We start from the raw sequence: 17,228 nt of genomic DNA on the forward strand, positions 1-17,228 counted from the left end.
CACAACACACGCGAGTTGGTATTGGTCATTGTGTACACGCCAGTTGATTTTGACTTGTGATATATGCAGAGTTCATAAATGCATCAATGGTTAGATTAAGAACTAAAAGTAGAATTATTCTCTAAAGTGTTGGTCAGTTTGAAATCGATGAAATTTAGTCAATCCGCATCTGATCCAATGGATATTGGTTTGTGGATTTTCCAATTTAATCAATGGGATGATTAGTTGAACAATGGAATTAAAATAACGAACTATGAAATAATTCCCGTATAATTGCCGTTAAATCTCCAATCACACATTTTCGGTAGATGTAAAACTGAAAAAAAAAAAAAAAAAAAAAAAAAAAAAAAGAATAATAAATGGTATAAATGCTCCATAAGATATTAAACATAGTCCATCAACTTAAATTGTTCATAATTTTTTCAACCCCAAATGCTCATGAAAGGAAAAGAAAAAGAAAAAAAAAAATCATGAACCCATCTTGATTGATTGGATTCGATTAATTCTCACAACTAAATCCGCCATCCTATCCAATCTTGACGGTTTTAAAATTAAGGATCAATGAATTTGAACCCAAAGTTTGGTTTTAATAGAGAAAAGTGAACTGAAAAATGGATTAAGAAAAGGCTTATTTTTAGCAATGACACCTGCAACAAAATTAGAAATATCGAATATCGAACACCGAGCGCATACTCTGATACATACGAATTCGTATTGCCGAAAAGAATGGATACAAGATGTTTCTTTAGTTGATGAATGATATTTCAGCTAACAGTATCAAGTAAATTGACCAAAAATATCTTACCGTGTAATCTACAACTCTTTGATGCCTCTTTATGAAAGCACAGTTTTAATCCTAGACAGTGACGGTAAACAAGTAGAGTTTTAGGACGAGGGACAGAGCCAACTGCAACAGAAAGATTGCGGCCACAATCAAGAACCACCTTTCACCTGCTGATACGATGTGGGCGCGAAGATTAACTGCAACAAAGGTGGCAGACATAACCCCAGCTATGCCTGCAATTACCCATCTGAAGATTTCCAGAGGCACAATTGAGAGGCACTGCAACCAAACAGAGGAGGGAATGTCAGCTAAGTATTACCGAGACTCCTGTATTTTGACAAACAGAAGCTCACAACAGAATTCAACAATGGGTACCCATCCCGAACATATTAAAACAAAGGGCAAATTAAGATTTTATAACCGACTCTTAAACAAGACATTTGTGTCTAAAACTATTAGAATTGACGATGTTTAGAAAAGCTTCTCCGGGATTTTTATGAAATTGGTGAAATACCATTTTGACAAAAATTTCAGTTACGCGAAATTTTTGGCAAAAGTCTTCTTTCCACCTTGAATATGCATACACTAGTATATAGCTTAAAATGATTCGCATAAGCTTTTGGGAGAGGATTCGATTTAGATCTTGTACACCTAAACCTTTAAAGAAACATCATTGCGGTAATAAATTTAATATTAAACTACACCGGAAAACCAGAGACTTACCAATGCTGGAATGAAGACAAACAGAGAGTAACCATAGAGACAAAATAGCTGAACGAGACCTGATGGTGCCGAGAAGTACTTGAGAATTACATACAGTACAAGAGGGACAATAGTGACATAACCATAGAACAATCCTGCTGACCATTGCACCACATTAATGTCATATTCCCAATCTTTACTCTTGACCTTGTGTGCTACATACGTCACAAAAGTGCCAATTGCAGCTGCTACAAATATTAGGGTAGTGCATATCCAGAAAGGTCCATACCTGCACAGCATTTGAAGTTAAGATTGGATGACAGGTGCCTCACCATAAAGATTTTATAGCCAAATAAACGGTTGCAAATATAAACCGTCAAGATACAGAGGAGACTTTTAGTGCAACTTCTACAATGTAGTTCCAAACTATTGAACAGCGTAGACAACCTTTTCAAATAGTTTCTCAATTTTAAAGATTTTCTTCTAATCTCAAAATCTTTATCCAGAATTATCAATTGTCAAAAAGACGTTTGTTGCTGGCAACATCTCAGAGGATGTTCAAAAAGTACAGTACAATTTGAAACTACTCAAAAACGCTACTTTAGAGACAGATAATCAGTTAAGTTACCAAAAGAAAACTTACAAATCTGGGCTGTTAGATGTTTTCTCATTGAAGGCTCCACTGAATGGAAGAAGTGAATCCTTAATCCTCTCTAGGACATCTGAAGTGTCAACATCAAAGTATTGCTTGTAAGAAGCTACAGAGAATACCCGTAGCCAACCACCTTGCTGGGGTTCATCAGAACCAGATACAGGTTTAGAAAATGTGTCTGTATCAAGAGAGAAAACATGGATATCAGACAATAACATGACACAACAAAAAATTGGCATCCATGGAAAACAAAATGTAAAGTAGTAAAACAATATTGTGGAACATTTATGGAAAGGGTTATGGCCAGTAGTTTTAACACTCGTTAAGAATTAAAAAAAAGTCTTATCGTAAGTTTAACACCCCTTGGGTGAAGTAATACCAGATACACAAAATGACATGAGGCACACGAAACAGATTTCAGTCATTCTTGTCAAATTACCATAAGCATCCACTCTGTTGAGTTCATATGTCCACGGATGCAGTTTAAAGAACTAAATCACAACTTCAACCACATTCATTCTGAAATCTTGTTGAATTTGAAGGGTACATCTAAATAATACTACTGCAGATCTAATTTTCCCTATGGCCGATACAACCCAGTTTAGTCACAAAAATGTCATGAACACTTTGATCTCATCAAATTCAACTAGTCAATCTCCCAAACCTTGCTTCTGTGATTCATATCCACGAAATCAGTGGCCTATACTTAAATTCATACTCATAGAACAACAATGGAAAAGCACGAAGTCTTACCATCCTACATCTTCAAACCATTGTCTCAAAGACTTTAAACTTAGTTTTTAAAAGCCTTTAGGTATTGGATCCAAAGATTGTTTTCATTGGACTAGATAGCAGAAACAGCATTGGAAAGTCACATATCAAGACAGAGCATGGTTCGCCAAATTCCACATATAAAATTAAAATGTACCATCGGCATCACGAGGAGGGAGGGCACCACCAGCGATCTTCCCTTGTGTCCCAGATGGAGGAAATGTCTGAAGGCTTGAATCTGCATCAGTTTAAATCACACTGTTATTACAATAATAAAAAAAAAAATTAGAGAACTTTACACCCAGAAACTCAAAACCTAGCAATTAAGCTGGAAGTTAGTTTGACATTAAACTCAGCCGATCAGAGGTTTATTCTTTCGATACACTAATCGATAAAGCGCTTTGGCAATAAAATTTTAAACTTTCAACTGAAAATTTAACCTAAACAAAAGACGTTTGATTGCTGAGAAAATGCAAGAAAATTAGAATTCGATTTCCCTATTCGTTTCCTGCATCAATTCCCAACAGCTAAACAAAATACTAAAACACATAGACGCATCGATTCGTAGCTGATTAATCCTAAATCTAATCAGGTTTAGCATTATTTTCCTTCCAATTTCGCGCCAATTGAAATCCCACAAAACTAATCACTAATTTCCAGAGTAGAAACACGAATTGTACTTTGGAATTTGACGGTGAGGTGGCCTGGATCTGGAACCGCCTGCAAAATTATCCAACATCATTTCATCATAAATATCAATACACACACACATATGTATAAATATACGTATTTGTGAAATTGTATATGCTACTTACAGCAGGAACAGATCCCGAGACGTTCTGGTTGTCAATGCTGGTATAATTTCCGGACATCATCTTGCCCTCTCTCCGTTTCTTCTTCTTCCTCCTCCTTGTGTCCGTGCTCTCTCGCTCAGATGAGTTCTCTCGCTGGTGTTGGCGACTTGGAGTGGCGCGTCGTCCTTATTATTTTTTTGCTCTTGAAATTAAGTTGAGATTGCCGACTACAATTGATATTCCTCCGTATTTAGAAGAGAGGTTCGAATGAATGAAGAATTCGATACCAAATTAAATTATTTATAATATAGAGTAATTAAATTTTTATTTCCTTGTATAAAATATTGATGCACTCAAAAAAAATGTTTAGGGATAAATTGAGATTGAAATAAAGTTAAAAGGGGCATAGCAAAAAATAATTCATAATATTTTTCTCACATGAGACAAATATGAAGTTGGTGAGAAGGTGAGATTTGAAAAGGAAAAAAAAAACTTGGACCAAAAAAGAAAAGAAATAAAAACAAAAACTTGGATTTAGGTTTGGCCTTCTCTTGCTTTGGTTGGGTCTAAAGCTCAATTAGACTTAATAGATTCGAACACACGACTTCAAGTGTATGTTTGTTAAACGGCTTTAACAAGTTGAGCTAATCAATTACAAGGTCATTGCAAAACTTTTTTTTTTTTTTTTCTTTTCTTGTGATTCAAGCAAATATTCTAATCTAAACTATAAAATAACGATTCAAATTGGAAGCAAAAGGAATGTACAATACCTTAGCCAACTAAACTCGCTTCCAATTTGCATATATATTCATTCTTTGGTGCACAAGATATCAAGTACATAAATAAAATACTCTTAACAACTTAAGTTTCATCCTACCTACATAAATATAATTATCTTACAGACTTATTGTCTACGTTTTTATTCTCGCATTTTTCACATTTTTTTTTGCTTAATTGATTGGATTTTAAGATATTTTTATTTATTCGCATTTTTTTTGTTCGTGAGTTTGATTCTCAAACCCCCAATATCGCTTGTATAAGAATTAAAAAAATTAGATATTTATGATTTTCCTTTTCTTCTGGCTTTGATTTTGATGTCATTTTTCACTTGTTTTTTTTAACAAAATAATTAAGTAACTGATTAGCTCTAACATTAGTTGCACAGAATTCACAAATAAAATTACTATCAGTAAATCACATTTACTAGGGTAATAAATCTTACACAATTAAAATTTATAAATCAATATTTTTGCAGACCAAAATTTCTGCGCTACATTATTTCTCTGAACAAAAGTTTCATCCTAAATACCAAGCTCCAACAGATTGACAAGGCCACCATCTTTGAAGCAAGGCCTGAACCATCCTTCTCCTCTAACAAACAAAACTGCTTTATTGCAAGAGTACAAGCTCCTCTGGTCGGATCGGTTGGAGATGGCCTTAGTACCCCGAATTCAAAGGGTACATCTGTTTCAGGTAAGCAGATAAAACTCCCACCTAATTTACATGTGAATTCTGCAAATTCTCGTCGACACAATTGCAATCAAGCACTTTTTAGTCTGCCCCTTGTGAGCAATAGAGACCTTCTGATTGAAAGTAGAAGAACCCAAGTAGCAGCGGAGATCTTTTCCTTGATCATCAGAAGCAATGCCGAGCTCAGGACGGTCTTCAAGATCTGAGCATGCAATCCCTTGAAGAAGCCGAGAATCCCTTCCCTTTTCCATATAGCGCATAGGACTGCTGGAATCGTTTTGCTGGACTTTGGCCGGGGGTTTTTGGTTTTTCCATCATCTTCATCAGCAGCTTGGATCATGACCTTACACCTGTAGTGAGTAAATATTTCTCAACCTTGTAAATAAGATGGAATTTGTGAGAGCAATATGTACCTGATGGCAGGATAGGTCAGAACGGTGGCAACAGTCTTCGAGACTGCACCTAAAACAAATGCTGTGAAGGCAGAAAGGGCTTCTGGCGATGAACCCTTGCCCGATTTATCTTTCCCTTTCAAGAGTCTGAGTTTTAGCTGATCGAACACTGTATACTGAAGTAAATAACAATTTCAGTTTCAGCCTCAGTTACCATCTTAAATATTTCGAGTTGAAGGTAAAACTTAAATTCTAGAGACTTACGGCAACAAAATCAGTAACTACCTGAATTGCAGGGTTTGCGGTCAGCAACAGGGAGATTCCGAGACCATCAAATGCATCAATCCAGCTGCCATCTGTAAGGGTCTTCCACAATCCTTTGGATTTTCCAAAGGCACTTGTCTGCATCCTTGACGAGGCTGTATCCAAAGGCTACACAAACGTAGAACGGACAGTCATTAAATTCCAGTCACTAAACCAATATGAATAAATCCATAATCTTCCTATACGCCATTTCACCGTCAGAATAGAACCAAAAGTGCGATGAACTGTACACAAAAGGTTCACCTGAGTTAAAATGGCAGTGCAAGCTCCAGCAGCAGCTGCAAGGACTAAGTTTGCTCTCGTCCCTATTGATTTAACACCACTTGTTTCCACATATAGTCTTTTGAAGTAGCTATACCCATAGAAATAAACAAATTGAGCAATGAAGGATTGCAGGTTTTTTGTTTCGAGACCCTGATACAGTGAAAGAACCTGGCGTGTGGATATTGCTTCCCAAAACACATCCGAAAGGTTCCTATACAAGCCAGAACCAAAGAAATTTAGCGAATTATATACCATATAATTATCTGATTGCTGACTCAAACAAAATGTATTACCACACAAGCTATTGTCTGCTAGCAGCAGAGAACATATTATTAAATGAACCAGAGAACATATGACCGGATAAATTTCGAGTCTGAAAGTCTGACACTTGGGTTGCAACATTCTGTCACTACCTACAGAATCTTGGATCCCTGCCGATAAGAACTTACCTCCAACTCAGATTTTCACCATGGCGGTATCCCAACTAACACCGCCATGTTTTTATAACTTTTACACATGGCAGTGCGTCATTGATTTAAGATACTACGCCATCGTGGCATCCTGCTTATAGGTAAGTTTCTCTCCATGACGAACATTTGTTCAACTGTTGCCATACACCAAAATCATTAACTTTTTCCAACTTCAAAACTTTCCAGTATAAAGTTTTCATTTTATGCTGAAAACTTTGATAATATTGACACCAGTCGAAAATTAAAAACCAGAAATCGATGGTTGAATTGCAATTAAAAAGTTAGAAAAACTAACGAAAAATTCAAAAAAACTTTAGTTTTAATGAAAAATGACAAATAAAGGTATAGTGAATAGTATATAAAAAATAAAAAAAAAGTTTAAAATGTGATTTTTCGTTAAAAGTAAACAATACTGAAAATGTTTTAAAACTTCCTTTAAATTTAGCAAGTTACCACCTTGAGATGAAATCCGATACGACTGACAACCCAGTTTTGTATATTCCATAAAACTCCCAAAATCCATCTTAATTACATGCTAATCTAAAAGATTACTTACTAATCACCCAGCATGCTCTCCAACATTAACAACATATTAGTGCTAAACACTACCGACCCAATTAAAATTTACTCACAAATTCCCCCAAAAATACAGAACATACACAATTAAGCTGGAAAACCAATCAGAGAACGATAATCCAAAGAAAAACAGAGACCCAGATCCAACAATAGTTACCTGTATTTGGCCTGACCATTGCCTCGAACTTCGGCTTGGTATCTGGTTTTGCAGGTGTCGAGCGGGTACAGCAGAGTGGTGCTCACGAGTGATCCAACGGCTCCTGACGTCGCCTCGGATATTGATTCCAGATCAAGATCAAGCCCCATCTTCTTTGAATCTTTATTTTATTCTACTTTTTGGTAGATCATTGGAACCGAGACGTTAGATATAAAAATATGTATATATATATATATAGGCGTTGCATATGGAAAGTTTCGGTGCGGCGTGGGAAGAGACGTGACGGAAGCAGAGGAGGATGTGGACCGATGAGACGTCGTTTTGTTAAGATTTCAAAAAACGTGGGCTGTTTTCAGCGTGTCTGTGTGTTTTTATTGGTTGTGGTCCGCCACCGGCCGTATTTTCCCATGCTGATTACATGGCAACCTCATTTCTCAACAACTTTTTGAGCTTTCCATGACAGCAATTTAAATGTCGAACATGCCTCTTGACACAAGAGAACAACTTACATAACACAAATAAATATTCACATAATGTTTTGTGTTATGTAAGCCCTTCTTCCGATATGGACTTTGTTAATGCCAAAGGGTGCCCATTTGTTAATTTTCTAATTGGAATTTGGAGTATTTTATTATGAAGAATTGTATTCAAAATCAGAAATTTTAAAAAATTTCTAAAATTTGAATTTCATTTAGAATTATAGACATCTTTTAAAATTTATGATAATTATAATAAAAAACTGATATGAAAGTATTAATATACGCTTAAAAGTACTAACACATGAAGTCGCGACTTGTAATTATTAGTTATGGTTGCAATGAGGAAGAATTATGAGTTCAAAATGGCTAAATAGACTAAAAAATCGTTTGAAAGTTAGATGTGTGGATGACAATTGCAAGTGGCGACTTTGTATCAATTTTTGATCTCTCCACTTTGAACCCATAATTTTAAAGGTATATTAGTACTTTTATATCAACTTTTGCTTAATATTATCATAAATTTAAAAATGTGGTTATAATTCTATATAGTATTCAAATTTTGATTATTTTTTCAAATTTTCCATTGGAAATTAATACTTCAAAGCTCAAATATGAAATATATAATGGAGAATGTTAATAACCTTCTAGCTATTTTCTTCACTCATCACTTGATGTATTCCACTACCAACTAAAGAGAAAATTAAAATCCCTCCATCTTTTCAATACTTTTTAGATGAAACATTGTTTCCTTTTTAAGACTTAATTAAAGTACGTTAAACAATAGTCACGTCAATGTATGAAACTATTTTGATATAATGAATGCTTTGTTTAGAAAGAGAGATTTTTAGTGTGCCCGGAGTACACACATATGCCATATGTTATTATTTAAGAGGAAAGACGCTTAGAAAAAATTGTCCCCACTTGTATTATAATACATGGTGTACCGCGCATTTCAGCTTATTGAAAATTTTATTTTTGTCCCGAGAAGAACATGGCTCAATTTACCAAGTGTAATAATACAATTTGATTAAAACTTGAATTTTTTTTTAACTAATTACATTATTACAATTTATGTATCTAGCTATGTTCCTAGAAAAATGTATCTTTGTGATATCCACACTAGCCTTCCTGCACGGGCTCATGTGCGTGCAGAAGATATTTTCTGAATCACGGCGTGTTACGCGCGATTTACACATTTTAAATGTATTTAGTGAAACATTTGAAGTAAATAAATAATCTTAGATCATGCTATAAGAAACCCCTCATAAACCAATTAAAACAGCTAAATTCACATAATAAAATCGGTCTCCATAGAATTTACATTAATAATAGAAAAAATAATATTTAATAAGCAATTGATTGAATCCCATTATTGTTAACCCATTGTGAGGCTAAGCCCACCCCCTCCTCCGTAGTGTAGATAATATTGTTTGTTAAAAAAAAAAAACATCATTTGCCAACTAATTTAATCACATTATTATTCGCGTGTGAAAGACTTTTTTTATAACCGGCATTACACGCCTCTTCAGATGTTTTGAACGTATTTAAAAATAGAGAAAATAATATTTAATAAATAACTGATTGAATCACATTATTGCCAGCCTATTGTACGGCTAAGCCCATCCCCTTTCCCTTAGTGTAGATAAAAAAAAACAATTATTTGATAACTAATTTAATCATATTATTATCCGCGTGCAAAATACTTTTTTTATAACTGGCATTACACGCCTCTTAAAATGTTTTGAACATGTTAAAAAATAGAGAAATTGAAGCACAAAAAAATTAATTATTAAAAAAATACTATTAAAATGACGAAAATGCCCCTACCTTATTTGATGCATTATTTTGAAATGCCTTTGAAGTTTGTTGTATTAGGGACATTTTCGTCTAAATAATTTTGTTGAAGCTTGATGACACCAAAAGCACTATTCACTTTTCCATTGGCTTTATACATGCTCTTTAAGGGAAGGGATCCCCATTTTTCAAAAAAAATAGGAACACCCTTTTGACTATTAGATTGACTTTAATGAAATTCTATGGTTGATATTAAATTACAAGTTGCAGAATCTCAATCACAGAATTTTATTAAAACCATATCTAATAGTCAAGAGGATGTCGGCTTCATGGCGTTATATATAATAATAGGTGGTAGACATGACTCGATGAAACGACACAGACATGGGTACCGCCCTGTGGAAACTTCTAGGTTTGACGTGGCAAAAACGACACACTCAACATACAACTCAGCTTCCATAATAAGCCACCGGTGCGTATGTGTATCTGCCTTAAAAAAATTAAAAAAAAAGAAAAGAAAAAGAAAATTGGGTAACAAAATTACGAAGCCGAAAACACATTTCTTCCTTGGAAACTTCCTCACACTTCGGCTATCTCTCACCCAGCAGCCACAGCAACCGCTGCCGCCGTCGCCGCCGGGCCAGGTAGGGTTTCTGGTAGGTTTTTTCGAATCTTCTCTGACGAAGATAGAGTTCCTCACAGCCTCCATCTTTCCCCCCGTTATTCAGGTAATTTACTATTCGTGCCATCGCTTCCATCACTACCCTTCTCTGTGCACTTCCGCTCCTTCACTACGCCAACGCTCTTTGAATCTATTTCTTGATTGCTTGAAATCTCTGCGCCTGAAAAGTGAAGTTATTTACGGGTATGCCATTGCATCAGTCGCTAGCTTAGCTAAAAGCTTGATGGAATCTGTGCCTGATTGAAAGAAAAAAAAATTTTATTCGTGTTTGCCCCTAATCGTTTGAGTGTTTTCTGGTTTTGCCACTGCATTTGTCGCAAAGCTTACGTACGAAACGCATTTTTATGTTTTTATGTGTTGATAGTTATTATTGAGCGATTAGGGTTTTGGGTTTTGTTCTGCAGTTTCAATGACCAAAGTTGCAGCAGGAAATGATCACCCTGTTGGCCAAAACGCAGTCCGAATTGTTGTGGCTGGAGACCGCGGCACGGGGAAATCCAGCTTGATTGTGACTGCTGCCACTGAGAACTTTCCGGCAAATGTGCCTCCAGTGCTGCCTCCAACAAGGCTGCCTGAAGATTTCTACCCTGAACGCGTGCCCATCACCATTATCGACACATCTTCTCGGTATGAATCTCTTAGTTGACATAAGGAAATGATCATTTTAGTTGCTGATTTTGAATTGTAAATTTTGCATTGTATGTGTCTTTGAAAGGTCCGTTTTCTGCATAGAATGGGTTGGAAGGAAAGAGAATTAGGTCATAAGTTTTATATTATTTTCCGGCCCAACCATACAAGGGATCATGTCATGTTGGTCAGTCTTCCTCCGGCTGATATCTTTAGTATGATACTGAATTGTTTTATTATGTTTACTCAATCAGACCCGAGGATACCAATAAAGTTGCTGAAGAATTGAAGCGGGCTGATGCAGTTGTGCTTACTTATGCGTGTAATCAGCCCCAGACACTTGATCGGTTGAGTACCTTTTGGCTTCCAAAACTTCGTCAACTAGAGGTGTGTGTTTGCCTTCTTTTCCTCACTATACGGTTTCTTCTTCTCCAAAAGTTTTAACACCTGCCTTTTATGGTCAAAAACAAGAAGAAAAAAAAAAAACCTGATGAAAAGAAACCTTAATCTTGACAGTATATTATTCATTGTGAACTTATGAAAATGAAGCCTGATAATTTTATTACTTCACTGATCTGTTTGAAAAGTAGTTTGATATGGAGGTTAATGGAGCAACACCTGTCTTGTAGTATGAACTTATGATGGGAAAATGTGAAATTTAATGAACAGGTAAAGGTACCTGTTATAGTGGTGGGTTGTAAGCTGGATTTGAGAGATGAGAACCAACAGGTGAGCCTCGAACAAGTGATGTCACCAATAATGCAACAGTTTCGGGAGATTGAAACTTGCATTGAATGTTCAGCATATAAACATATTCAGGTATGCAGTAATGACTCCTATCTTTTTCAAGTTTCCTTTTGTTGGTTAATGTGGGATCAAATTTGCTTCCAACAATTAGTATATCAACTTTTTGTGAATTTAACATGCACCATACGATGTGTTGCATTTCTTCATTCATACTTTCATATGTCTGTTTGAGCAGATCATAATGATTTGGGACCTGTTTATTGTATTCCACACATTTCTATGAATTACTTGTGTGCAACATTTACTAAAATGTCAGTTAAAATGGCTACGAGAACCCATTTTCATCTTTATTATGTCCTGAATTAAATGGATGACTTTGTTGACCAAAACCAATGACTCATTGATGGCTTATTGTTTCAAACAGTGTTGTTATTTTGGCATGTACATCAATTCTTGGACTCTATACGAAATATCTTTCTGTTTGCAGATTCCAGAAGTTTTTTACTATGCACAAAAAGCTGTGCTGCATCCAACGGGCCCATTATTTGATCAGGAAACACAGACTTTAAAGGACCAATGTGTGCGAGCCTTGAAGCGGATATTCATTCTTTGTGATCATGATAGGGATGGTGCACTCAGTGATGCAGAGTTGAATGATTTCCAGGTTCTCTTTTTTCTAGTTTGCCATATTCTGGTCCTATTCTTAACTTTTGTTCCAAAGTCCTAGTGTTCTGTGTGATTGTTTTATATGATCTTATAGCTATATTTTCGAATCTCCTAAGCTGAATTCATGGTAATTTGTTCTTGAGATTCATGAAAAATTTCACTGCTTATTGTGAACAGGTTAAATGTTTCAATGCTCCATTACAACCTTCTGAAATAGTGGGTGTTAAGAGGGTTGTGCAAGAAAAATTACCAGAAGGAGTCAATGAACATGGGCTTACATTGACAGGTTTTCTTTTCCTTCATGCACTATTCATAGAGAAGGGACGTCTAGAGACAACGTGGACTGTCCTTAGGAAGTTTGGATACAACAATGAAATAAGACTTGCAGATGAACTAATCCCATCTCCCACTAAACGAACTCCTGACCAGGTAACACTAATCAAGTTATGGTTTCTATCCTTTGCTGCTATCAGTGATGAGATGGTTTTATTACGTGTTGATATTTAATGTTGAAGTGAAGTAAGACATTCATTGAGTTTTGAGTAATCATCATTTTCTAAAATTTTGTAACTTATTCTTGCTCGTTTTACAACTAATTTCTTTATCCTGGTAAAAATTTCTTATTCAATAAGTGCTAGAGTCCTATTGATTAAGTACCTTATCTACCTATGCTCGTGTGTGTTGCCTAATTATTAATTCTCTGTACGTAAACATATTCATTGATAGAAGTGTAGAAATAACCATCAATCCGAGCTGGGCCTTTGGAGACAACACTGAGCCCTATATGTGATTTGCCATAATCATGCTACTTTAAGTACATCGTGTTCGTGAGATTATTTTGTGAATTATATCTATTGTTCTAAGTGTGTACTACAGTCTTTTAGTTTCCTTTTAGATTTTCTGGAGATGTTTCATGTTGATGTACTTGGTTGTCATGTGGGCAGAGTGTGGAGCTCACAAATGAGGCAATCGAGTTTCTGAAGGCTAACTTTGACTTGTTTGACAATGATGGTGTATGTATTAGTACTCATCCTTCTTAAATGCTACATTCTCTATTACATTGTTGATTAATTTCCAATATTTTGTGTCATCAAGGATCTTCATTGTGATCTTCACTTTATATAAAAATCTCTCTATCAGAAAAAAAGAGAGAGAAAAATGAGGATCTTCACCTTGATCTAGCCTTACAACCTCTTTGGTGTCTTACTTGTTCTCCCATTTCTTATAATCATGGACCTATATGTTCTTTCCACCAGGATGGGGCCCTCCGACCACGTGAACTTGAAGAACTATTTTCTACTGCTCCAGCAAGGTAAATTTTATTTATTAGTATCATTTCTGTTTCCATTTGTTTTAGTTCATTGCAACTAGTTTGTTTCTTTACCACGAGAGATCCTGTTTGCAGTTGTGTTTCCCCACGGTTTTGTTCATATGGTGTTGTGATGTAATATTGTTAAAGCTCATGACATTAGATAATAGAAACACAAAAGTTTACCTAAATGTTGGTTTTCTGTTAAAAGTTTGGTCAGTAGAAGCTTCATAGTTCATAATGATGTTCAGAGGTTCGTAGTATTAATCACTTAATTTCTCAGTCTAGTTCACTATAATATCTAGCTTTGAAGATCTTGGTATGTTTTGAATTTTGGCGTTTGAAATTTCAGCCCATTTAGTGAACATCCATATAAGGATGCTGCAGAGAAAAATGCATTTGGAGGGTTATCACTTGATGGATTTTTGTCACAGGTAATATATCTCTATTTCTATCTCTCTGTGTTGGGGCAGGGGGAGTATTATGCTCGTTGCTCTTGATTCACATTAAAGATTTGTCATTCAACTCTCAACTGATAGTTTGTATGGACTTTTACTTCCATAGACATTCAGTCATATTGGCACTTTATTACATTCATTACAACCAATGTTATTCTTCTATGTGCCCAACTAACTTTATGACAAATATGCATAATTTCAGTGGGCCCTCATGACACTCCTAAACCCAGCTTCTACCATGGAGAATCTGATATACATTGGTTATCCTGGTGATGTTTCATCCACAATCCGTGTGACTAGGAAGAGACGTTTAGATCGCAAGAAACAGCAATCGGAAAGAAATGTTTTCCAATGCTTTGTCTTTGGTCCAAAGAAGGCTGGGAAGTCTGCATTATTGGATTCTTTTCTTGGAAGGTCTGATTCATATTGCTTCTCCATTTGACTTTAATTTTTTAAATTAAATTTTGTAACAATTTTTTTGACAATAACTGGAATTGCTGCAGGCCATTTTCTGATACTTATAATCCCACCACTGGGGAGCGTTATGCAGTTAATGTTGTTGATCAACCCGGGGTAAGTTGTACTGCATGAAGCGCATTGTGTCTTGACAATTACATGGAATATACTTTCACTGGCTACGTTATCTAAATATTACCTTATCACCAAATTTTGTTAAATGCATGCTTAGATTTACCCCAAACTTTATTAATAAGTAATTTTGTATGCTTTCAACTCTAGTTTGATTGATGAGATTTATTTTGTGTGAGGTCTATTATTAGTCCTTTCAGTGGTTTGCTGATTTTCAGTGTATTTACACAGGGACCCAAGAAGACCCTAGTAATGAGAGAAATTCCTGAAGATGGAGTTGAGAAATTTCTCAGAAATAAAGAGGCTTTGGCTGCATGTGACATAGCTGTGTTTGTTCACGACAGGTAAGCAGAAGCCTAAAATGGGTGTTTAATATTTCTTGTTACTCTTCTGTTATCTTCCGAGCTAGTACAACTTGGGTGGTTGTTTCTCTTCTCCCATGTAAGATCCAAGTTTCTGTTTCTTGATTTGAAACCTTTATGGTTGGTCTTTTCCTATTTGTTTTTTAATTGTGAAGCCATAATCTAATACAAATGGTAAATTTCTGATATTTTAATTGCTGGAAATATTATCGATAAACGTAAATTTCTGATATTTTAATTGCTGGAAATACTATCGATAAACATAAACATGTGAAATGGAAAAAGATCCAAGTTTATAAATATTCATCTACGTTTCTGTTTCCAGGATAGCAAAAGCGCCTTCTTGTCAATAATCCAAAAAACAGAAATGTACATTGTTGACAGTGACTTGTATTTGTGAATTATACACGCACATGTTTATTTACCTCTCTCTTTGGGTGCTGCCTGTTGTTGACAACCAATTGTAGGATGACTCAGAGCTTACTTCGGCATGCATACATTTCTTTCCCTACTGTTAGCAATATTTTACTGTTGAATTATACCTCTTTAATGGGTGGTGTCTTTTTTCTTGCTAGTTCTGATGAGTCGTCCTGGAGGAGAGCAACTGAGTTGCTGATCGAAGTTGCTAGTCATGGTGAGACTACTGGCTTTGAGGTACCTTGCCTCATTGTTGCAGCTAAAGATGATCTGGATGCATTCCCATCAGCCATTCAACATTCTACGAGGGTATGTCTATTTATACATTGACCATTTTTTCCCTTTGCTTATACTTTTTGCAAGTAAAATGGATTTACCTGGTGAACCATTAGTTTTGGTTACAACTATTCCTGAAAGTTTGAACTTTTAAGATGTGGACCAACTATTTTCTGTATTGTGATACGTAATCATTGTTGTTGTGCCTTTAGATTTATGTTTGCCCTTTATATATAATAGTCTGCTCTGTGTATACAGTTTATTCTTCTCTCTCTTTCTCTTCCCGTGTGGGGTTATCCAAAAATAGTTGAAAGCTTTCTGAAGTTTATTTCATTGGTATTCAATGCAAGATGCATTTTACAACATTTTGACAGCATTTTGTTCTTTGACTGAGTTAATTGAAGTTTGTGTGGGTTATTGTGCGTTGTGTTTGAAATTAGTCTGGTTGTTTTGAGCTTGGCATTCCTTCTTTGCACAGCCATCTAATTGGAGTTGTACAACTATATTTGATGTCAATGCATTCTCTTATCTAACCTAATAATTGACATATTTTTAATATACTCGTGCAGGTTAGCCAGGATATGGGAACAGAGGCTCCTATACCTATCAGCACAAAGTTGGGTGATTTCAACAATGTATTTCGTAAAATTGTAAGTGCCGCGGAGCACCCGCATCTGAGCATTCCTGAGACTGAGGCTGGAAGGACCCGCAAGCAATACCATAAGATCCTTAACCGATCTCTTATGTTTATTTCAGGTATGACGATCTTTTGAATTTTAATTGTCTTTATATGGTACTCACTCGGTCCTGCTTGATGTGTAACTGAGATTACTAAAGACATGGGCGTAATGGCACATCCTTCCCTTGGGTAGAGGGTGACTTCTGGGGTTCCATGCCCGGCGGATGCTATGTTTAAAACTAATGTGCTCACTTTTAGGAGAAGTTTATGTTAGAAATGCACGTATTCAAATGAAATTTCAGTAATAAACAAAGAACGACAAAGCTTGCCACATTTTATGCGGAGAAAAAAAAACTTGGCTTCATCTGTCAGTTTGTTAGGGTCTTTCGTTTTTCAGTGATTATGATTTGTGTTGTGTAGTTTATGGAATCTGTGTGTTATCTTCACAGTGGGAGCTGCAGTGGCCATGGTTGGAGTGGCGGCTTACCGAGTCTATGCTGCGAGGAAGAATGCCTCCAGTTAAAAAGGATTAAGGATGAAGTACCAGTCTAGTTTATCGGTTGCGACTGCTAGTTGCATTACCGCTTCATAAACTCTTGTAATTTTTATTTGGAGATTAAACCCTTGTAATTAACAAGATTGGTATGGTAGCAACTAGCAAGTACTATTCTTTTGATCAATCAGGAATTGTCTGGGTTCTTGTTAGCTTGCATTGCAAGGAACCAAATGGCGCAAGGTCCGCTACTTGTTAGTCACAATCGGACCATGTGCGTAGAGAGAGTATAGGA

The 17,228-nt window shown here is 35.8% G+C and overlaps 3 protein-coding genes across 4 annotated transcripts; 1 reads left to right on the forward strand and 2 right to left on the reverse strand.

The window, feature by feature from the left end:
* Positions 1-690: 690 nt before the first annotated feature.
* On the reverse strand, positions 691-4,124 carry LOC137745559 (uncharacterized). The gene is made up of 6 exons (XM_068485522.2): positions 3,725-4,124; positions 3,590-3,629; positions 3,067-3,147; positions 2,130-2,316; positions 1,508-1,775; positions 691-1,063 (listed from the first exon to the last, which is right to left on the reverse strand). The coding sequence occupies exons 1-6, from the start codon at positions 3,782-3,784 to the stop codon at positions 857-859; spliced, it is 843 nt and encodes a 280-aa protein (XP_068341623.2). The 5' UTR covers positions 3,785-4,124; the 3' UTR covers positions 691-856.
* Positions 4,125-4,870: 746 nt separating this feature from the next.
* LOC137745266 (peroxisomal adenine nucleotide carrier 1) lies at positions 4,871-7,746 on the reverse strand. Its single transcript, XM_068485184.2, has 5 exons — positions 7,357-7,746; positions 6,133-6,364; positions 5,851-5,997; positions 5,587-5,741; positions 4,871-5,523 (listed from the first exon to the last, which is right to left on the reverse strand). The coding sequence occupies exons 1-5, from the start codon at positions 7,503-7,505 to the stop codon at positions 5,244-5,246; spliced, it is 963 nt and encodes a 320-aa protein (XP_068341285.1). The 5' UTR covers positions 7,506-7,746; the 3' UTR covers positions 4,871-5,243.
* Positions 7,747-9,999: 2,253 nt separating this feature from the next.
* LOC137745305 (mitochondrial Rho GTPase 1) lies at positions 10,000-17,145 on the forward strand. 2 transcript variants are annotated; one of them, XM_068485242.2, is made up of 15 exons: positions 10,000-10,357; positions 10,716-10,938; positions 11,193-11,325; positions 11,608-11,757; positions 12,173-12,349; positions 12,529-12,780; positions 13,296-13,364; positions 13,608-13,663; positions 14,013-14,094; positions 14,321-14,532; positions 14,622-14,691; positions 14,938-15,050; positions 15,644-15,794; positions 16,331-16,517; positions 16,890-17,145. In XM_068485242.2, exons 2-15 carry the CDS (start codon positions 10,721-10,723, stop codon positions 16,961-16,963), a joined length of 1,944 nt encoding a protein of 647 aa, XP_068341343.1. In that variant the 5' UTR covers positions 10,000-10,357; positions 10,716-10,720; the 3' UTR covers positions 16,964-17,145. The 2 variants fall into 2 exon arrangements, with proteins under 2 accessions (XP_068341343.1, XP_088536854.1); XM_088680728.1 differs by having other exon boundaries at positions 10,355-10,494.
* The last annotated feature ends 83 nt before the right edge of the window (positions 17,146-17,228 follow it).

Source organism: Pyrus communis, chromosome 12 (assembly GCF_041283825.1).
Source record: "Pyrus communis isolate YQ-2024b chromosome 12, ASM4128382v1, whole genome shotgun sequence".
NCBI lineage: Eukaryota > Viridiplantae > Streptophyta > Magnoliopsida > Rosales > Rosaceae > Pyrus > Pyrus communis.